This window comes from Parambassis ranga, chromosome 20 (assembly GCF_900634625.1).
Source record: "Parambassis ranga chromosome 20, fParRan2.1, whole genome shotgun sequence".
NCBI classification, from domain to species: domain Eukaryota; kingdom Metazoa; phylum Chordata; class Actinopteri; family Ambassidae; genus Parambassis; species Parambassis ranga.
Window position 1 is genome coordinate 6,180,288 of NC_041040.1, and position 21,837 is coordinate 6,202,124.

Consider the following 21,837-nt stretch of genomic DNA (forward strand, 5'->3'; position numbering starts at 1 on the left):
TGATGACTGACAAATCCATGGCTGCTCATTCTAAATCTCTCTGTGGGATTAAGTGGGATTTGTGGAGATCCTGACTGGGAATAGATCAATCCATTAAGTTGACACGCAGGGAAATGTGTGCTGTATCTGATGCCTTAGACTGAGCTGGAGACTGTATGAGGGGAATGTATGAGAAAAGCAGGTTTTTTTGCATGATTACACCGAGATTGAGGTGATGGTGCTGCAGCACAGCCTGCTGGTGGTGCAGCTGCACTGCAACGGCTGCTCCTGAAGAAAATGTGTTCTGTAATCCAAATGATGTTATTAAAGCTAAACTAGAAAATCAACAAATCTATGATCGGTCATCAGAAACCAATTTATCTGCTTCCATCTGTGAATCCGATTGATGTGTTGTTTTTGGTTTTTAACACACTATTTAGCCCCAAAATCCTGTATTTCCTGTATTGCCAAAACCGGTGCTTTCCACGGTGTACTCTTTCTCAGTAAGGGTGGAAGTTGCCCGTGTTTTGTTATAGACTGGACAGGAATAAGGTTTCACAATAGGCCCAGGTGCAAGGCGGGTCTCAGCGGTATTGGATCCTTTCCTCTGTTGTTTTGTTTCCTCATTTGTCTGCAGCAAACTACACATGGACGTGACACACAATCACTGCAGTAGCAAAAAAGATCAGTCTCACAGAGAATCTTCATGTTTTCACCCCTTGTGAAGGAGCATCCTCGTCCTCCCTTTAGCACTTCTACATCCCTCTGGTTCATGGAAAATGTGTTCAAATACTCCTCCTCATTCTTTTTTTCCCCCCAGCATTCACTGCATAATTACATTGTGACTGTCAGACACAAAAAGACTCAAAAGTGTGAAAGCAGAAACAGCTTTGCTTCGTCAGTGACAGCAATCAACACAAGTCATCGGTTGAAGGACGGCACACCATGTGTTGTGCGCACAAACCCAAGGTTAAGTCTCTGTATGGTGATAAAAGCTTCGACGTATAAGCTCCATGACGTCTTTATTCTTATCATGCAAGCTGGGCAGAATTCATTTCACAAGTAAGACCACAACACAGAGAGTCTGAAGGAGAACTTTACTGAACATGTGGTGTGATCATAACAACAGCTAAAGAGATGAGAAACCGAACTTCAATAACAGATGCAGCATTTAAAGAGATGACACAAACTTAAAATATACTACTATATGAAAAAAACAATACAATTATCACAAATATGTGCTTCTATATCAACACCCATTTGCACCTATAATATAAACATATGTGGCAAATATCCTCAAATAAATAACAATATCACATCCTGCTAGGTTTCACATTATGTGACGTCTTCTGGCAGCATTTTCCCATCAATTAACTTCCACAGAATATCTATGGATGACTTTAACAGACCCAAATTATTAAAGGAATGTAAAATTCAGGTGACAGATGTAGGTGAGGATCTCTGTCCCCTGTAACACTGGTCCATCCTCTCCCTTCATTTATGTCCCTGAGGTTCTTGTTTGTGCTGGTGGTGGTGCATGGATAATTCAGAGCCTAAGACACTGACATCATCAGGCATTAACAGCAAGGACAAGGAGTGTTTTGCGTGTGTTGATGAAGAAGCATAGAAGAATAGAGTCCTTAGTAAACACTATATATGTAAAAAAAACAGGACAACACAGTTCACACACATCCCAGCTCTCCATGGATTCGGAGGAATCATTCATTCTTTGTGGTGATAGATGTCTTTTAAAGCTTTGATCTCCGCTATCAGAGTCTTGTTCTGATTTTCGAGAATTTCCATGCGTTTTTCGAGGCAATTGACGTATTCCTTCTTCTTTCGTCGACACTCCCGGGCGGCTTCCCTGAAAGCAACAACATCGTGAGAAGCTTGGCTTGTCTCCCAGATTCAACAGAGACCTCGATTCAGCCATGAATTAGGGGGGGGGGGGGGGGGGGGGGACAAAAGACTGTCTTGTGAGAATGTCTGGATGATGATTATGAAGACACTGGATACACCCGGGGTCAAACGTCACATTAGAAGATGTTATAAACACAAAACAAGCAAGATGTTCTGCTGATGATCGATTAGAACGCTCGGAGTTATTTACAGCGAGCACACAGAAGCACAAAGTTTTCTTCAGACAGCATAAAAACATGTTAACTCACTGAATAATCAATTAGCTCACCAGCAAACCAGACATATACACAACACATGCGTTGTCCTCACTCCAAACATGCATTAAAGAGTGAATAACAGGCGCCCAACCTGAGCATTACCACCCTGAATGGAGGAGAATCACACGGTAGAATGATACCCTCTGAATCTTATCATTACACGGATTCAGTGATGCCCTCACAGTTAATGTTTCCAGTGGAGTCTGACTCACAGTGATGTACATATGTGTGATTATCTAACATGATCTAATGTCCAAACCTATGACTGTATTATGGCTCCCTACCTGTTCTTCATTAAGCGGAGCTCCCTCTTCTTTAAGGCCTCCTCTAGAGATGTCTGGGAGTGGTGGGGGCCTGATGTCTTCTGGGGGATGCTGGAGGTGGGGTTACCCAGCTGGTAGCTTGTCATATCACCCGTGGAGCCTGAAAAGACCCAAAAACAGAATGTCAGACAGGGCTGCAGCAGCTGTTTGAAGATCATTACTGCGTTTATGTCCTTGCAAAGGTTCTTAGCAATTACTTGCTAGTTTAAAGTGATGTATTAATGGAGGTTTGCCATTAATAAATATATATTTTCAATGAATCAATTGAGTATTTTGTCAACAAACTATCAGAAAACAGCCCAGAGACAAATAAAAATATATTTATAAATAATAAAAACAAACTAGAAAAGGACATTTCCTGAAGAAAATGCAAGTTTGATTGCTGCAGCTGAAGCATTGCTTTGAATGCTGATGTGAAGGATTGCTCTGAATTGCTGGAGAATCAGAGCAATTCAGAGCTTTGTATGCCTCTGTGTTCAGCCTGTCACCATGGTAACAGCAGAGGAGCCCTCAAAAACCACTCCAACTTTGAGAGCCTGGTGTGTGGAAACAATTTGGAACTAGAAAATTCTGAATACAAGTTTGATAGAGCAGCATCTAATGAGCGTTTAAAGACTAGAATGGAGTCTGTAGCTTGAAATTTGGCAGATACATTTGGCAGATGACCCTCGTTGAAGGGCTCTCTCATAGACTCCCATGTTAAAAATGACACCAAAATTGCTTAATATTTGAAAAATTATTTTTTTTTTTTACAAAAACTTAAAGTTGAGCCGGAATGTCCTCTGTGAGATGATCATTTTGATAGCTGAATGGCTGAAATCGGTCAATGTATGCTGAAGATACGCTGCGCCAAAAAACATACGGAAGAATAAGAAAGAAGAAGAAAGAGGGTGAAGAACAATAGTTAGATTGCCTAGCAACAGCAATCAAACTAATTAAAATAAATGCTAAAATGAAGGATTAATTACCATTATAACTGAAGCTTATGAACTACTGATTGATTAATGAACGCCTAAGAAAAGTCAACATACTAAGTGGGTGAATATGCTAACCAATGCTATCTAGTGTATTTCATGTTGTTATTAGCATAACATTGCATCTTGCATTATGCTAATTAGACACACAGTGTCGTGCAATGCAACCTGTTTCAACTTAATGATGAAGAATAAAGGTGCATCCATTTCTTTATATTTTGATATAAATTCTTCCTTTGCACAAAATACAGTTAGTTGTGTGGTAGTTATGTCATAATCACAATACGCTGATGGTTAATTCAGTGATACGTTGGAATTGCACAAGAAGAAGCCTCATGTAATCACAGCGTGGCCGGCGACTGACGTCAGTCTACGTCTTATTTGCTGGTTCGCATTTACATGTCGCTGCTGGGGGCCTGTTCCAGGAAAAGCAGTGACGTCAGTCGCTGCTGCTATGTGCACTGAGTAGGCAGAGCATTGATGCATCTCACAGAGAAAGGGGGAGAGAGAGAGAGAGAGAGAGAAGACAAGCGGAGCCTGTGAAACTGTTTCTTACTGGACTGAGCTTTTCGCAGCTGACTGGAAAAGAGAAAAATATTCAAACAGATCCTTTTCTACTTTTTGAGCAACAGCTACTTGTGATGTTAAGGAATTTACTGACTTTTCAGACGCTGGTTTGTAAGAATTCACTGAAAAGTATTAACAACCATGTAACAAAAGCCACTTTTAGAATAACTACAGCTCGTTCCATTCTAAAGTGCCTTACTGTCTCGGATTATATTCTGCACAACTCCTAAATGAAAATTTTAAGACTGCAAAAATATGTTTTAATTCTAGCAGTAAATAAAAAAAGCCATACCTGTTTCTGTCTCATCCCCAGTCACAGCCATACTGCCTCTACTCCCTGTTTTTTTTTTAAGAGAAACCGTCTCCTTCAGAGTCTTATCTGTCACTGAGATGTTACCACAGCCAACAGCGAGACTATGTGTGCAATTTACAATTAGAGGCATTGACATCAGCATGACATCACTGGTTTGCTCTCTCCCCCGACACAGCGCTATGAGTCAGGGGCTCTGCTGTTTGTCTTTGGAGGAAAGGAATTTTCTTCAACTAGACTGGTGCGTATTGAAGATAAACAGCCAGAGGGTTATTTGGACCTCGATAAACACACTATTTTACTAATTGATACTTCCTTGTATGAGCCAAAAATGACACAGAATTGTTATAAATAAAAATACTGTATCTGCTTGAAGTAACTGTAAAATATGAGTCAAAAAATGCAAAATAATAGATAATAATGTTGGTCTTATTTATGCAAATAAGGCCAACAATATGGAGGCAGGTTACAGATATAGCTGATTATGTTATTATGTGTATTTTTGTGTAATATCATCTTCAGTCTTCAGTGACATTAACGCTGATTGACTTTATACTCTAAGAAAAGGAGGTGGCTCCCCCTGCAGGCATTACACAGGCACATACAGTACTTCCATAATATGTGTTGAGGAAGTCCAGTGTGACGATGTTCTATGTATTTTTGTACGTTGTTTCCCCCGTATCATTTCTTAACTGAGAAGGAGGAAGTGTTTAAAATTCTACGTGCTATGAAAGTGATGCATCACTAGTCAAATGTTTTTTCTTCATATAGCTCATCTAAAGTTATTAGTTCCTGTATCAGAGTGTAACCACCAAAAGTGCTGGTTTTGGTCTTAACTGGACTGGACTGGACTCATTTATCATAAATACTTTGGTTCTTTTATAAGGCTAAAGTGCCCATGACTTCGGTGGCAAAGCACGTGGTCCAGTACCTTTATGACTGGCAGTTTTAACCTCAGTCAAATATGTTTGAGGATTTACATATGAATAGCATCCGTATGGATTTCTCTATTCATGTGAAGCTGGCTCACAAAAGATTCTCTATAATCTTGTTGGTAGGTGGTGAAATACAAAACAAACAGATCCTGTGATCTAATAATCAAATTTAAAAGGTCACATACTGACGATTTCTGTGTGATGAAGGGTCTCTGTTTGACTCTCTGACATTTGCACAGGTAAAATTGTTCATCGCCCATCCTCTGGAAAATGTGTTCTACCTGGCAGTGCTGTTGTGCTATGGTTCTGTGAGCAGCCCTGTTGTTCTGATTGCTTTACTTTGTCACAGATGTCTATTTCCTCATCTCTTTGGGGAGGAATCAGGCAGGATTACATTAAAAAGGGCGTAAACAGAATCAGAACAAGCTGACACTGCATTTTTGTTGCTTGTTATTATACATACTTTGCATAATATTGCATTATTTATTACAATGATTTTGAAACCATCTTTATATGCCATCTGCTTGAGGTGGAAACCAAACCAGTGAATAGTTCTGTCATCTTCAAAGTGACAACAATGTTGCTGTGTAGGTAAAACGTTAGGAAATAGTAGGCATGCTTACAGGACGGGTTGCTGCTGAGTGGTTGGTAGACAGGTGCATCAGTGTAAGAGGCAGGTGTGTTTGCCTCACATCCCTCTTCTGTCTTGGGTCTTATGATGATAGATGCTGACTGTGGCTGTCGCTGTAGGTATCCCCAAGGGGGGGGAGGGGTCTCCATGTGTAGCTGAAAGGCAAAAAAAAAAGTTGTCACCTCTTAACGCTCCTCTCTCTGGTGTTGATGTTTACAGAAGCATATTGCATTCACTGGAGTAAATAATAAATCCTGTTTTTACTAGAAATATTTTCTGTTTTTATGAGAAAATTTCTGTTTTACCGAGTTATTTTTTCTGTTTTTACATGATATTGGTGATCATGCACTAGGGAGTCGTTTGTCTATTCGTTAGTCTGTCATGGTGATAGAAAATATTTGGGTGTAGGTGGGGACAACTAAAATGTATAAAACAGGCACTCACTGTGCACGTTACTCCGCGGTCTCATTCTTTTGGTTTACAAGTTTCATTTCTGCAATGAAACAGCGTGTGATACAAATGGACACACAACAATAACTAGGGAGGAGTTGGGATCGAACCACCAACCTTCTCATCTGACGTTGGAGAATTGTGGAAGTCGCAATATGTAGTGTTTTGCCCATACCCCCCATGATTGTTTCACTCTTACATAGATATGCTATTGTCTTAACTGGGCTTAACTGCATTCTTTTATATTTTGCTGAATCTGATATATATTTGTCTATATAAAATTGTACTGTCCCTTTATTAAATAAACCCAGCCTAACCTAATATATGAAGTATCTTTATGTTTTCCCATTTTTCCCAATAGTTTCCATTTTTATGTCAAACACCTAACAACACAAACTGCCCTCCAATTTCATAATTGCTCTAGTATAAGAATGAATACATTACAGATGTTTATATGACAAATGTTCTTAGTATATTTTATGCCTGTTGTACTTAAGACATCCAGCATGGATTAATGTTATTGTGCTCACTTTACAGATTGACTCTTCAGCGGTTGGAGAAGTTGATGATGTAACACTGGCTGTTTATATTCGAGTGTATGGTGATAGGATTGCTACAAGGCGTCTCTGTATGGAAACGCAGAGAAAAGGTGGAGCTGACCCCCCCCAAAAAAATGTCTTTGTTAGAAAAACTTGGTGGAAGGTGGAAACTAAAAGCAACAAAGATCAGGATTATGAGGAGTTGCATCCCAGGACACTACCACAGATTCATCTAAAAAATAACAAAAGGGCTTCTAGAGTTGGGCGATATTGGCAAAAAAATTAATCACGGTTAATTGTGGCATTTGGCCGAGTCAAATCATCATTCTAATAGGTTAAGCTGGTGAGTAGTGATTAGTCACCAACCAGCCATGTTTGAAATATGTATTGATAACTGATGCACAAACTGCTTCAAAATAATAATGAAGCAAACGTTTAAAGTAGCTTTGTCCTTCAGATGTTCATATCTTAAGGTCACAGAGCAGTGCATATCAACATTAAAATTAAACAGGATAAATAAGTTTAGAAAAAAGTCACATTAGTTAAAGTTGCATCAGTTAAATAAAAAATGTGTCTGTGCAACTTAACCTATGACTGGAATATGTCCCACGCTTGTGCATGTTTTCACTCATACTGTAGAACAGCAGCAGAAAAAAACATTACAAACAAACCGGACAATTCTCATTTAAATGTATGTGTGTGTGAATCAACCTACGTCCTTCTATCGCGTAATTTGGTCGTGAGCAAGCGTCTCCAGTCGGAGTTCATTCCTTTTATACACGCAAACTTCTAGTTACTATGGCAACAACCAACGGTCCGTGCATCACACCTAACGCATGTCGCGTACGCATGCGCAGCACTATATACTACAGCTGTAGCCGGCGTTGTGGCCTCGCTGCTGTCATGCTGCGCTTTCTTCGGCTTTCTTCGGCTTTCTTCGTGCTCCGGCTTATGGTGACAGACGTTGAACCTCTGTTAGCAACGTGCTGCTCCGCATCATTTAACTGAATACCACTGCCTTGCGCCATTATTGTTATTGTGTGCTCACAAGTGCGCGCTTGCGGGCGATGGTGAGAGTACGTCGCACACAAAAATGCGTCATCATGACGAAACACTAATCGCCGTAATCGATAAGTGGCAAATATTAATCGGTGACAACATTTCTGACGGTTAATTGCACACGATACGATTTTTTTGCACAAGCCTACTTCAAAGATGACAAGAAAAATCGAGCTGGGATGGAGACATGATAAGAAACCGGTGAGGCGGAGGAACCAGAGTTATTGATATTTCCAAGAGTGCCACCAAAAAAGACATTCTGACACATGCAAAGATATATTTTTCCCCCAATGAGAGATCTAGACAGGGGAAGTGGGAAGAGTTTAGTCACAGTTTGTTGACTTACAGGAAGCACACCTTGATGAGCATATTATTGTGGGAGAGCTCTATGAAACATACAAATTAGGGATGCTAAGATTTTATTTACTAACAGACTGTCTGACCAATAAAGATGGCAAGTTTGCAGAACTGGATGGATCTGATAAAGAGGCTGATGCATCAAGAACAGACAAACACAACAGACATTTTTGAACAGCTCCAGAACACACAAGATATTGCAACTGCAGACACATGATTTTTTTATTTGATTTGATTTGATGTTTTTGATATAACATCTTTGTGCAATACATCAGAGGTCATTATTGGTACTAGTCAGAGTGGACCATTTTTAGGTGTTCTTAATGATACGGTCCCATTTGAGCCTATCTTTGTGATAGAAGAAGCACACACTGGCCCTAACTATACCTCAACTACTATCCAATCTGAAGCAGCTGACACTCCAATTATCATTATCGACGAGACACAAACTAGCACCAACACCGACACCTCAATGCCTTTTCATTCAGTGGTGGTACCTGCTGGTCCACCAAGTCCTTCTTATGAATTTTTGCATGTGACAGTGAAACTTCACAGAGTGAATCTCTTAGATGAAATGGTTACACAGTTCAAGGATGAAGCAATGATGGGCTACAATGAAAATACAGTGTGGGTGCAGATGCTGATGTGTGTCCAGGCCAGGGATGTATATATGCTGCCTTCTGGGTGGAGTTTCTGGACTGTGCAGCAGAGGGTGCAGATGTTAGGGTTCCATCCTTATCCCCAAAATGGCAAGAGGAAGAGTGGAGATCTGTTGGTAGAATATTGGTGAAGGGATTTAAGGACCATGGATATTTTCCTTCCCGCCTGGCCCTGGCCTTTACAGCTGCTGTCACATTTGGGGAACATTCTGTCTCTCCTGATTTACTGTTTGATTCGCTGATGTTGTATCTGAGCCAGTCTGAGCGAGATCTCTTGTCCACTGCTTTGCAAGAGACTCTAGTTGGTGATGATCAAGATGAACTGCTTGATCTCATGGATCTGAACAACTTCCAGCAGTTCCCTCTAAATATATGGGAAAAGTGAAAAGTGAAAAAACTAGTTATTAAAATTTTACCAACTGCAAGCAAAAATAATTCTTATGATCCCTTGCGTGTTCATATACAATTACATCATGTCTCATGAACATTTGCCTCTGCTTTACATAACAGTTCTCTGTGCCTTGGTCCATGCGGGTTCTGGTATCAGTCCCATTCTGTGTTGAGACCTGATTAATGAAGTATCCAGCGATGACCTTTGGATCACTACTTGTAAAATTACTCGTAAAAACAGAAAATATTACTCGTAAAAACAGAGATTTTCTCATAAAAACAGAACATATTTCTAATAAAAACAGGATTTTATTTTACTAAAGTGAATGCAGTACGCTTCCGTAATGTTTAAACATTTTAATGTGCTTTGTATTATATTTTATCAGATTTTAAAATCAACATAGCTACAAAAGACAAACTAAAAAAGGATTTTTTTAGTTTTGAATCTTTCTCAAACCACTGCTTATGTCACTTTTGGTATGAAAATATCATATGATGCATGGTAAATCGGTACTTTTAATGCCAATTGATGATTTACTGTACGTGTGTGCAACATATACACTCACGCTGAAATGAAAAAATAAACCATTTCTATTAAAGATGTCATAAAATACGCTGTAACCTACAGAATATTTGTGGGTTTTCTTAATACTCGAATCCTAAAAGCTTCCCGTAGTTTAGGCGAAACCATTGTCATACGGGTGTTCTTGTGACTTGGATCCGGTTGGATTTTATCTTACTCTCATCAGTATAAATATATTTTGATTTCTTAAAAACATGATAAAACTAAAGAAATATTTAACCGTGGCATAGAAAAACAAATGTTTATGTGCAAATTACTCTTATTCACAATGCACCTCCACACAACACAGTGGTATAATCCAAGAGGTAGGGAAGACCTGTAAGTGAGACAAATCAACCCTGTGACAGCGGAGAAACCCGAGTTTTATAACAAGTAATTATTGTACAAAGGTATGTAAGACTTCACTTGACCTCAGTAACTGGTTTTGTTTAACAGCGGCACCATGTTTTGCCGAGCTGTCAGTGTAAATGTGCGGAAAATGAAAAGAAGATGACAGTTTGCTAGCGATAGCTGAGCTGTAGTTAGCTTCCCGCTAGCAAACTAACAGCTAGCTGATGCCTAAGAACTGTGTGGACTTGATCAGGAAGAAGTAGCCTGCTAGCTAAAAGCTAGTTAGCCTTTTAGCTTGGCATCCTATTTTGGGATTGGCATTCCGCTAGCTACTAACCTTAACATAGCTACGTTCATCGTGTCGGTACGAGGGCGATGTATTAAGTAGCAGTAACGCTTGTTTGTAAGACGGTAATTGATCAATGTGGAGTGGTTAGCAAAGAAAGCTGCATGATGATGTTGCAATGTTTTCTGTGACGAGAAATCAGGGGGTTTGAATGACGAGAAACAACACGGGGCCTAGGTTCCTTCACTTGTAATCAATGATTCTCCTGAATCATAGAAGTTGCTGTTATTACATGCGGTGGTGTCGGATGGTAAACTGCACAGGTACCGCCGCTGCCTGACGGTAACCACGATGCTTCCACTGTTGATTAGTTTTATCTCAGTGAACTTGTTTATTTCATCTGTTGCTACCATAATAACGTGAGTTATACAGCTAGCTAGTCATACAGACTTATACTTATTCTGCCTTTACAATCTAGCTATTTGTGATTAATGTTATTTTGCAAATCCAGAATTAAGACAAGGGCTTAGTTTTTGTTACGACTACAGTGCACATCTACTGTTGAAAGAATGATTTTCAATTTTTTTGTCATCATGTTTAGTCTCCCACTTTCCTAAAATACCTTTATTTGTGTTACACTATTACTGCTGTATGGTTGTTCACTTAATAGAAACTGAATCCAAAAACTACACTGCTGCTACACTTCTTTCTTGCACTGTATCTATGTTTGTGTTTTTCTTTCTCTGTTGTGTCAGGCTGAAAGAGAAACTGTAAAATGTCCTTAAAGCCGCGGGTGGTGGATTTTGACGAGACATGGAACAAGTTACTGACGACAATCAAGGCAGTTGTGATGCTTGATTACGTGGAGAGAGCCACATGGAATGATAGGTTCTCGTATCCTACATCGACTGGCTTCATATTGAAAGTTTAAAAAAACATTTCATTTCATTTTCAGAGTGGAAATTATGGACATAAAGTCACACAGCTGCTTGCATGAACCCAAATATGTTTTACTTTCGACACCAGTCATAAGTCAGTAAGCTGTCCAATCAGGCATGCATACATCTTTATTAACTGTTTATATATATTTGTGCACAATGAAGTCGTGTTCATCCTTGTTACTGATCCTGAACTTTAATACCAGTGACATTTATGCCTTGTGCGTTGCGTACCCAGAGCCTTTAGGTGAAAAACTATACACAGAGACCAAGATTTTTCTTGAGAATCATGTTCGGCAGTTGTACAAGGTGAGTAGCTGACAAAAGCTCCCCAGTGGTTTTCAAAAGTACATTTTATTTTATTCCTGCATGGTGCAGCTTAACATAATGTCATTTGTGTGTGTGTTTGTGTGTGTGTTGTAGAAAGTGCTTGAGTCGGAGGAGAAGGTTTTAGTGATGTACCACAGATACTGGGATGAGTACAGCAAAGGCGCTGACTACATGGACTGCTTGTACAGGTAACATTGCTGCATTTCCTGTCTTCTGTTTTTTCATTTGATATGCTGATATCAGCGAGTCATTAGGCTGTTTCATCATTTACTGCAGCCTTTAGATAAACAGAAATCTTCAAGAGTGCAAAAGTATGAATATGTCTAATGGAAAAAAAAACTGTATTTGTGTGAACATGGATGAGAAGTTTGTATTGCGCTGGGTTGATTCAGAATCCTTGTTCTGAATACAGAAATCTTGTTGTGTCAGTGAGTGAGGGTCTTCAAGTGCACAGTGTACCGATTCTATTCACAAGCTACAGTATTTCTGCCTACAGTTTTTGTACACTTAAAAGCATAGTGTGAGGTGCCAAGAGGCATTTGGTGTGTCCTGATTCATTCTAAATCAATACTCCCTTGGAGAGCTTTCACAGATCTATTTTTATGTGTACTTCCCACCAGACTGTCTGTGCATACATATGCCTTTGTAATTTATTATGTCAGTGTGAGTAAGAGAGGGAGAGATGGGAGGCTAGCTTCAGTAGTGACATCGTAGTGTTCAGCTCTTATTATAGATTATATCGTTTATTACGCGCAACAAAATATGAGACACTTTGCATCCTGCCAAACATAAATCATGCACAGGAGGTTGGACTGAAGTGACAACTGAATCAATATAGACAGTCTAGACCTGCAATCTGTTGTTGTTGAACATGTAAAAGTGGCTTAAAGATGTAGGCATTAGGTAGGTCCTGTATAATCTCTGTGTGATAATCTCTGTTTAGGTCTCTAAAGTGTACTTTTACAGAGTTATAGAAATAAGTGATCTTTTTTGAAGAAGTTTTTTAACTGGAGATTACCTAATAAAACTCCAAAAACAGACACTGACTGGCACAAGAGAACTATGCTCCTTCACCTCTGTTGACACCACTAGCAAGTCCTTTTTTATTGTTATAAATATTGCTGCACTGGGAGTTTAGTGAGGGGAAAAAGGCTGTGCTCTGAGTGGTTTGTGTGCTGGGGACATTTAGTGTTGTCGAGGATTTGTACAGAAGACAGGTGCCACTGTTATAAAAGCAGCTGCTGGCAGGAGACCTGCCACCTGCAGAGTGTTAGTGACAGCAGCAGTGAGACAGACTGAACATGTGGGCTGTAAAACCAAAACAATTTCCTTAAATGCTGCGTGTAGACCTGCAGGCTCGACTAATTAATTTGATTTTAGTTCCCTGGTTAGCACATAACACATTAAATATTGATTAAGAAGAGTTATTTCATTCACAGTTTTAAATCACTGTGTAACCAGATTTTGTCATCATTGGCTTAGGGGAGTGATAGACAGTGGAATATTGATCTATTTCCTATTGCCTGGAGTGCCAGATGAAAATGTTTGAATGCTCCTTAAAGTAACAGACATTTATGGAAACAAAAATATTAACTGAACACCAATAAAATGTGTTGATAATGCATGTGGATTTCCTCATATATAAAGCCTTGCACGTGCTGGAAGAGTTGAGATGCATTTGTCAACATGCTAACGCCCCCCCACCCCTCTCCTCACATTGTCCAGGTATCTCAACACGCAGTTCATCAAAAAGAACAAACTAACAGAGGCTGACCTGCAGTACGGCTACGGGGGAGTGGACATGAATGAGCCGCTCATGGAGATCGGAGAGGTACTGGCTGATTTATTTATTTTTTTTTATTTTAAAAACTTGCTTTCAAACCTGCACATCTATATTTCTAAACCTACTCAACACAAAATAATGGAAGACTTCAGCATTTGTGACGCATTACATCGGTTTACATTCCACCTTCCCTGTCTAGTAAAGCAGCAGAAGAATCTGTTTACACTGTGGTAATGTGCTGTCCTTTCACTTTGTCACTGCAGTTGGCCCTGGATATGTGGAGGAAGCTCATGATTGAGCCACTACAGGCTGTCCTGATCCGGATGTTGCTAAATGAAATCAAAAAGTAAGTTTGCCATGCTCACACTACACTATGAATGTAGTAATGTCCTGACTAGTCATGTCACAATACCAGAATTATGGTAGGTAGTAGCAGGGCTGTTGACATCCCATGATTCACAGTATCACATCTCAGAATTTTGGGATTGACGTGGTACCAAAGTTGTATCACTGGACACATGATTCCATTGAACATATGGGCCTTAGAAGACTTAAGTCCAATTCTGCCAAACCTAAACAGTGCTTCATTATGTTTGCAGTGATCGTTGTGGCGAGAACCCCAACCAGAAGGTAATCCATGGGGTCATCAACTCCTTTGTTCATGTTGAACAGTACAAGAAGAAGTTTCCACTAAAGGTAAGACAACAGATAACATGTCACATCTTTCATCGTTCACAGTTGTGTTGGTTTGTCACCATATGTAATCATATATGTTCTAAATTCTTCTTCGTCTTCTTGCTGTCTTGCAGTTTTATCAGGAAATCTTTGAGGGGCCATTTCTGATAAAAACTGGAGAGTATTACAAACAGGAAGCCTCCAATCTACTGCAGGAATCCAACTGCTCACAGTATATGGAGAAGGTAGGATAGATGGAGAGATAATGGAAATATGTGATTGTTTGTTATGCTCAAGCTGCTATACGTGTGTACACAGGCTGCCACATTTAGGTTTGCTTTCACTTCTGTGTTGCCTGTGTTGTTGGGGATTATAGTCAGTGTTTGATTTCTGATCGCTGACACTGCATCTTGTGTTTATCCGCACCATCCATGAGTGTATCTCTATGTGTGTGAGAGAGAGAGAGAGAGAGAGAGAGCTGTCAGGTCATGTCAGCCTGTGGATGTAAAAGGTTTTAATCTGAGCAATAGCTCCACCATTAACCTGCTAAGGCTTATATCAGAGACCCCTGGGCCACTTCAGCTGACAGGACCTCTCATTGTTTCTTTCTCTCATTCATTCACTCAGGCAGTAATCAGATTTATGTGATAGATTTATCCCTGCAGGCTGTAAACAGGATCATCATTAAAGCTTTACCAGGCATTAGGACAGTGTGCCTTTCCTTCCCTTTTGATCTCCCACTGAGCTGCTAGGTTATTATATGAAGATTGATAAGTGTAAAAGAGCAGCAACAGTCACTCAAGTGCAGTGCAGCACAAAAAAATCCCCTCCTGTCTGGACAAGCTTAGTCACAATCACTTATCTGACCCACTTTACAGCTGAGGGGAGGCAGCGTTTTTGCACTTATTTATTCTGTTGTAACAGATCTGAGCTTAAAGTTGTATGAAGACTTTTAATTAGAAATCCCAGCTGTGTGTGGCCTTCTGTGTATGTTGAAGTATGATAACCTCATTTTGAAATGTAAAGAGTGACATTGCTTCAGACTCAGCTCTTATGGTATACTTCAGCCAGATATTATGATGATGGGATTCAGACTGTTTGGACTCGCCTTGTCCAGGTTTTGGCGCGGTTGAAAGATGAAGAGGTGAGATGTCGGAAGTACCTGCACCCCAGCTCCTATGCCAAAGTCATCCACGAATGCCAGCAGAGGATGGTGGCAGATCATCTGCAGTTCCTGCACGGGGAGTGCCAGAGCATTATTCGGCAGGAGAAGAGAGACGGTCAGTCTTTTTTTTTTGCCTGTGTTAACTGCAGTGTCTTTGTTAGAGCCCAGGTAAACACAAAAACATTAAACTGAAATCTAAGTTTGTGTCTTCTTGTGTTGTCTTTTGTCCAGACATGGCCAACATGTACACCCTATTACGGGCCGTGTCCAATGGGTTGCCTCACATGATCCAGGAGCTGCAGGTCCATATCCACAACGAGGGCATTCGAGGCACCAGTAACCTTTCTCAGGAAAATGTCCGTCAAGTCAAGTTTGTGTATGCGAACACGCATCTGTTTTTCCTTACTGTGGGATTTTTAATTTTCTTTTCCTCCAACTTTCCCAGATGCCAACCCTGTTTGTGGAGTCAGTCCTGGAAGTTCACAGTAAATTTGTTCAGCTCATTAACACAGTACTTAACGGAGATCAGCACTTCATGAGCGCACTTGATAAGGTATTAATGCCCAGAGCATTTATAGTAGCAGCCTGTCTGAAATTATTAGCCAGTGGATTTTTTCTTAGTGCAAATTGTGCATCTGCATCTGTTCATTCGATGCCTCGTTCTCAGGCTCTGACGTCTGTGGTGAACTTCAGGGAGCCCAAGTCCATCTGCAAAGCCCCTGAGCTCGTGAGTGAACGCACACAAACACACACATGTAGTGTCAAAACACTGTGCCTTGACCAGGTCACCCCCCCCCCCCCCTTGGTGTCTGTCCAGCTGGCGAAATACTGTGACAATCTGCTGAAAAAGTCTGCAAAGGGAATGACGGAGAACGAGGTGGAGGATAAGCTGACCAGCTTCATCACAGTGTTCAAGTACATAGACGACAAGGACATCTTTCAAAAGGTAAAAGCGAGGCCTTTTCATGTTAGTGTTACAATAAAAGATCAACTTTTCTGTGATATCTCGTCACAGTCTGATGATTCTTAAAATAGTTCAAACATCATTTTGCTCACACTGTGTCCCATTTTTAGTCATGTAATAATGCTCACTGTGTTTCTCTGTTGTCTGCAGTTTTATGCCAGAATGCTAGCAAAGCGGTTAATACATGGTTTATCATTGTCAATGGATTCAGAAGAAGCCATGATCAACAAACTAAAGGTAAATACAAAAGCTAACACGTGATGCTAAGCGCTAAGCAGAAGCATTCCTCTGTTTTCCTTCTTTGCTGCAACACTGCCCTCCTCCCTTTGCAGCAAGCCTGTGGCTACGAGTTCACCAGCAAACTCCACAGAATGTACACCGACATGAGTGTGAGTGCCGACCTCAACAACAAGTTCAACAATTTCATCAAGACGCAGGACACGGTGGTGGACCTGGGAATCAGCTTCCAGATCTATGTATTACAGGTGGGCCTTTATTCTTTTCTAAAACAACGTGATGAATGCTGCTGTTTTTCTGTGTAAGTTTTAATGTTAATATGGTTATCTCTTTTTTTTTTTTTTATATATAAGGCTGGAGCCTGGCCGCTCACACATGTCCCCTCCTCCACATTCGCCATCCCTCAAGAACTAGAGAAGAGCGTGCAGATGGTGAGGAACACTGCTGAGCTGTTTTTTGTTTTTTTTAAGTGATACTGATGAAAACTGTGGCGTAACCTCTATTTTCCACTTCCTTTGCAGTTTGAGTTGTTCTATAATCAGCACTTCAGTGGGAGGAAGCTGACCTGGCTGCACTATCTCTGCACAGGTTACACAAAAAACGCACAGATCTCGCAAGCCCTGTTTTTTTTTTCCCCCTATTTTTTTCCTAAAATTTGACTTGACCCCTCTTTCCACACAGGTGAGGTGAAGATGAACTACCTTGCAAAGCCCTACGTTGCTATGGTGACAACCTACCAGATGGCTGTGCTGCTGGCTTTTAACAACACCCAGACGGTGACCTACAAGGAGCTGCAGGACGGCACCCAGATGAACGAGAAGGAGCTACAGAAGACCATCAAGTCCCTGCTGGACGTCAAGATGCTCAACCACGATTCGCAAAAGGTCTCACCTTCATAATGCAATGCGATGCACACAGCTCTGTTTTATTTAGTTAGGTTGACTTTAATAATAAAAAAAGCTGTGGAAGCTGTGTTTGAATACAGAATGTCCTTTTCTTTCCTGACAGGAGGAGATCGAAACAGAGTCAACGTTTTCACTAAATATGAGTTTCACCAGTAAAAGAACAAAGTTCAAGATCACAACATCCATGCAGAAAGACACACCGCAGGTTGTCTTATCTTCTCAATTCTATGTCACATTGTCCTGATTGTCTGTGTGTGATGGCTAAAATATGACCGCACATATCTGTCTGGCGTTTAGGAGATGGAGCAGACGAGGAGCGCCGTAGACGAGGACCGCAAAATGTATTTACAAGCTGCTATAGTGAGAATTATGAAAGCCCGCAAGGTGCTCAGACACAATGCCCTCATCCAAGAGGTGAGTTACAGCAGTCTCATTTCCAATAAAACTAGTCAATAAAGTCGCTGCCAGTGGAATATGCTGATCATGAACAGTTGGTAAAAGTCTCTCTATAAAAAAGGCATTGTACCTTGATGCAAGGTGACATTCTGTCTGGAGGGAAAACGGTAAACCGAGCATGAACGTGAGCAAATCTGTGTGTGGTAGCATGCATGTGAGCGGGAAATTCCCTGGCGGTGAGTTAACACTGCTGTAATAGAGGGGGATGTGTTGGAGCAGATCGGTAGTGAAAGTAGAGCCTCTCTTTCAGCTGACGGCAACAACAGCACACACAGGTACACACTGCGCTGTGCATACAGATGCCAAGGTTTGCAAACACTTATGAAGAAGAGCATGTTTTCTGCTCACTTTTTGTGGAGCACAGTCCACATTTTTATTGTGACCTCCATTCCATTAAGGATTTTCCAATTATCAATCAGTTAAAAATGCCTGATCAACTGTCCAATTTACAGCAAATGCCTACACTTAAACAGTAATGACAACAGCAGTATGATTAGCATTTCTAGCATTTCATGTTAGCAAGCTGCTAATTTAAGGAGATGGACATGTCTATCACCATTGTGAGAATGTTTGCTTTCCTATGTTAGCATTTAGCTCAGTGCACTACCGCACATATAGAATCAGCTAGTATGATTGTAGACTCTTGTGCTAGCTCCTGATAATTTATATTTGTGTACATCTTTTCTGTTACTACTGATGAAGCACAGGATTTGCTCCAGTTACTTCCTGCAGTGAATATTCTTCATCATTTCCTGTTTGCAAGAGTTAAAGGTAGAGTAGGAGAATTTGAAACTCAGTCAGAGTCAGCCAGATTTCGAAAGTAAACACACGCCCCTTTCTCTCTGGGCTCACCCCGAAGCCCAATGACAATCACATGGACGTGCATTACCTGAAGACGAGCTGCGGTCTGTGACTTCGGCCATCATGCACGTACCTCTCTGGTGCGCTCAGAGCAGGAAGACAGTGACAACCAGCCAATACTCCACGCATGGTCCACCCGGAGGATTGGCTGATGTTTTTCGCGAAACTGCCGAACTAATTGGCTGCTATTGGATTGTAAAGAGAAGTTACACTAATTTAACAAAAGGTGCATCAGAATGAAATCTCCTACCCTACCTTTAACTGTTTTTTTTTTCCATCGTTCCTGTGCTCAGGTCATCAATCAGTCCAAAGCCAGGTTCAACCCCAGTATCAGCATGATCAAGAAGTGCATTGAGGTGCTCATCGACAAGCAGTACATCGAGCGAAGCCAGACGTCAGCAGACGAGTACAGCTACGTCGCATAGAGCTGAGTCAGGGAGCGCCTCCAGAAAAAACACTCACCTGTGCGATGGACTTTCAGATGCAGATTTAAAACATGATACAAACCACAGACTCATTGATCCATTTAGGTTTTGGACTGTTGCTGTCTGCTGCGATCCGTGTGCGGTGACTAAAGCAGGACTGGTGCCTCCATCTTTGAAAATAAACCAAGAAAAGTCATCAAGTCACACGAGGCAGCAAGCCCGACAACACCACCCATAAAGCCCCTGACCCCACCCACCTCCTGATTTGTAAGCTGTTTACAACATCACCAGTGCCACGCACTTGTGCGTCAAACGACAAAAAGAAAATGCCTATAGCTGTTGGAGAGGAAAGAGATGATAAAAACATACTAGCTGGCAAAAAAATAAAACGAAAAAATCAAGGAAAAAAAAAAAGACCTCCGGGAAAAGAATTAGTCGTGACATCAATGACACATTAAAAAAAAAAACATGCTTTCTTTTCTCACGTTTGCAGTTGTTGTGTGTTTATTTTCTTTCTTTGTTTAAATGTACTGAAGTTAGGAAAATTATTGTAATAAAACTGGTATACTGACTATTGTATCTACTTTCAAATGTAAAGATAAAAGTGAGGTGACAAACATGATCCTGCTGCTTGTCAAATAAATAAATAAAGACACTGAAGGGTTTTATGTAAATATTTGTGTATCCGTGTTGTTAATTCACCAGCAGGGTTTTGTTGGTTGATAAGTACATCTTGTTTGACTCGTGAGTGGAGCTGCAGACTTTTACTTTGAAGAGGCTGAAACAGGAAGTGTCTAAACATTAGATTACAAAAAAAAAATTCAAGATGGTAAACATTGGTAGACATTAATTCAAACTGGAGGAACTGGACGATATCCTGGCTGAGTATGACAAATGTGTTTAACTAATATCCCTGAAGGTTCTGGAAAGGATGATTTAAACGCAAAGCTGTGAATACTTTTTAATCTGCTTCAAGATTCAACAAGGTAACATGACACCTGTCACATGGTTTATTGGTAACCTCTGGGGTCGAGAACCCATGCGAAGGTGACAGAAACTGTCCTAGCCTGTGGCAACTGTCGCTGAAGTATTAGGAGTTAAGGTGGACATGGTGACGGTCAAACACTCCTACAAAACTTTCTTCAGAAACCATTGGGTTTCACAGACATAGAATCTATGGTACAGGATTATGGAGCATATAACATTTTTGCATTAGTTTGTAGTTTAACTGTGCAGTATTTTCCTACTATTTAATAATATATTTTGGGGATTGATAAAGTATATGTATCCATCCATCATCTCCTGCATAGAAACTAGAGTTCTAATCAAAGTTTAGTGCTCCTCCCTTACACTTGATGAGTAACCTCAAAATAATGTTTGTCATATTTCATTTCTTAATATACAGTTGGGAATTACAAACTAAAATAAAGTATTAATCTCAATAAATGAGTGTACTTAATAAATAATTGTAGGCTGTTGATTTCCTGTCATTCTTTCAGTACAGTCGTGAAAAAAGTAATAAATTGTACAAGTTCAATATCAATCAGAATCTCCTGTTCTCTGTGGAGAACTACTGCTCTTCAAGACTGCAATTAGAAAGCCTAAATCAAGATGCAAACGCATAAATGCTTTTAAGTCTGCAGTCACTATTTCTGAGTAGCTGTTTATGTCCCATGGCCCTTTTTTCCCCTTCGATATCTGTCATCCCCATCTCTCAATGCTTCCTCACAATCAGCACTTTACTGTAAACAGAGTTAAGAAGCATACTGCTGAAACATTATAGGAGGAGCATAGCTGGTAATCAAAATACTGACTGTAAAGGTTCAAAAAAAAAATATACAATGAGATTTACACAGATTAACTCACGTAATTACCTTCCTGTTACCTGAACGTAGTTGCAAGTGGTATCCACCTTCTGATTCTACTTTTGTGTTTAGGCGTAAGCTAGCAACATTAGTTGTTGACATATGTTTCTAAGCAACACTCCTAGCTACTGATACTGAGAAGGCTCAAACGCCATAAGATTGACAAAAATAAAAAGCAAACTAAAAATGTGGCAATAAAATATCAGATAAAACTAGTGGTGAGATTGCAGACTGTAAACCAACCTGGTCAAATGCATAAAGAATTACTTGCATTTCCTGAAGAAAATGCAAGTTTGGTTGCCACAGCAAGTTTGTTTTTACCAAAAAACAAACTCTGCTGTCACCATGGTAACAGCAGAAATGGTTTCTCTATCTTGTAATTTGTAGGAGGAGTAGCATTTTGCAGAAGACATGGAAAATGTTTCATATCTTTAATATTATAATATTTGCAATTATTATTGACAGTTTCCCCAAATGTCCTGAATGAGCTGAATCTTTTTGGATGCATGGCAATATCATGTAACATCAAGTAGCATCAGTCTGTCACCATGGTAACAGAAGAGGAGACCTCAAAAGTCCCCGGCCATTTGAATTGCAATTATTATTGACATGTCCTGAATGAGCTGAATCTTTTGATGTTTGAATGGTTTGAATCGGCCCATGCATTCTGAAGATATGCTGAGC

The 21,837-nt window shown here is 40.3% G+C and overlaps 2 protein-coding genes across 2 annotated transcripts; one reads left to right on the forward strand and one right to left on the reverse strand.

Annotated features, from left to right (window-relative positions):
- Positions 1 to 1,123: 1,123 nt before the first annotated feature.
- LOC114453406 (cAMP-responsive element modulator-like) lies at positions 1,124 to 4,428 on the reverse strand. The gene is made up of 3 exons (XM_028433285.1): positions 4,313 to 4,428; positions 2,441 to 2,579; positions 1,124 to 1,843 (listed from the first exon to the last, which is right to left on the reverse strand). Exons 1-3 carry the CDS (start codon positions 4,341 to 4,343, stop codon positions 1,702 to 1,704), a joined length of 312 nt encoding a protein of 103 aa, XP_028289086.1. The 5' UTR covers positions 4,344 to 4,428; the 3' UTR covers positions 1,124 to 1,701.
- A 5,763-nt stretch (positions 4,429 to 10,191) lies between these two features.
- Positions 10,192 to 19,724, forward strand: cul2 (cullin 2). The gene is made up of 21 exons (XM_028433424.1): positions 10,192 to 10,322; positions 11,305 to 11,443; positions 11,694 to 11,796; positions 11,911 to 12,005; positions 13,543 to 13,648; positions 13,864 to 13,946; positions 14,200 to 14,296; positions 14,410 to 14,520; positions 15,393 to 15,555; positions 15,672 to 15,796; positions 15,886 to 15,993; positions 16,108 to 16,167; positions 16,258 to 16,386; positions 16,555 to 16,641; positions 16,737 to 16,889; positions 16,995 to 17,072; positions 17,163 to 17,229; positions 17,323 to 17,525; positions 17,650 to 17,751; positions 17,844 to 17,960; positions 19,157 to 19,724. Exons 2-21 carry the CDS (start codon positions 11,325 to 11,327, stop codon positions 19,286 to 19,288), a joined length of 2,238 nt encoding a protein of 745 aa, XP_028289225.1. The 5' UTR covers positions 10,192 to 10,322; positions 11,305 to 11,324; the 3' UTR covers positions 19,289 to 19,724.
- The last annotated feature ends 2,113 nt before the right edge of the window (positions 19,725 to 21,837 follow it).

Coding starts and splice junctions, on each gene's coding strand:
- cul2 (XM_028433424.1), top strand. CDS start 11,325: ATGTCCTTAAAGCCGCGGGTGGTGGATTTTGACGAGACATGGAACAAG. Junction 16,168..16,257: donor TCTGCAAAGCCCCTGAGCTC/GTGAGTGAACGC, acceptor GTGTCTGTCCAG/CTGGCGAAATACTGTGACAA. Junction 17,230..17,322: donor GCTGCACTATCTCTGCACAG/GTTACACAAAAA, acceptor CTTTCCACACAG/GTGAGGTGAAGATGAACTAC.
- LOC114453406 (XM_028433285.1), bottom strand. CDS start 4,343: ATGGCTGTGACTGGGGATGAGACAGAAACAG. Junction 2,580..4,312: donor TGGGGATGAGACAGAAACAG/GTATGGCTTTTT, acceptor GGGTCTTTTCAG/GCTCCACGGGTGATATGACA. Junction 1,844..2,440: donor CTCCGCTTAATGAAGAACAG/GTAGGGAGCCAT, acceptor TGTTGCTTTCAG/GGAAGCCGCCCGGGAGTGTC.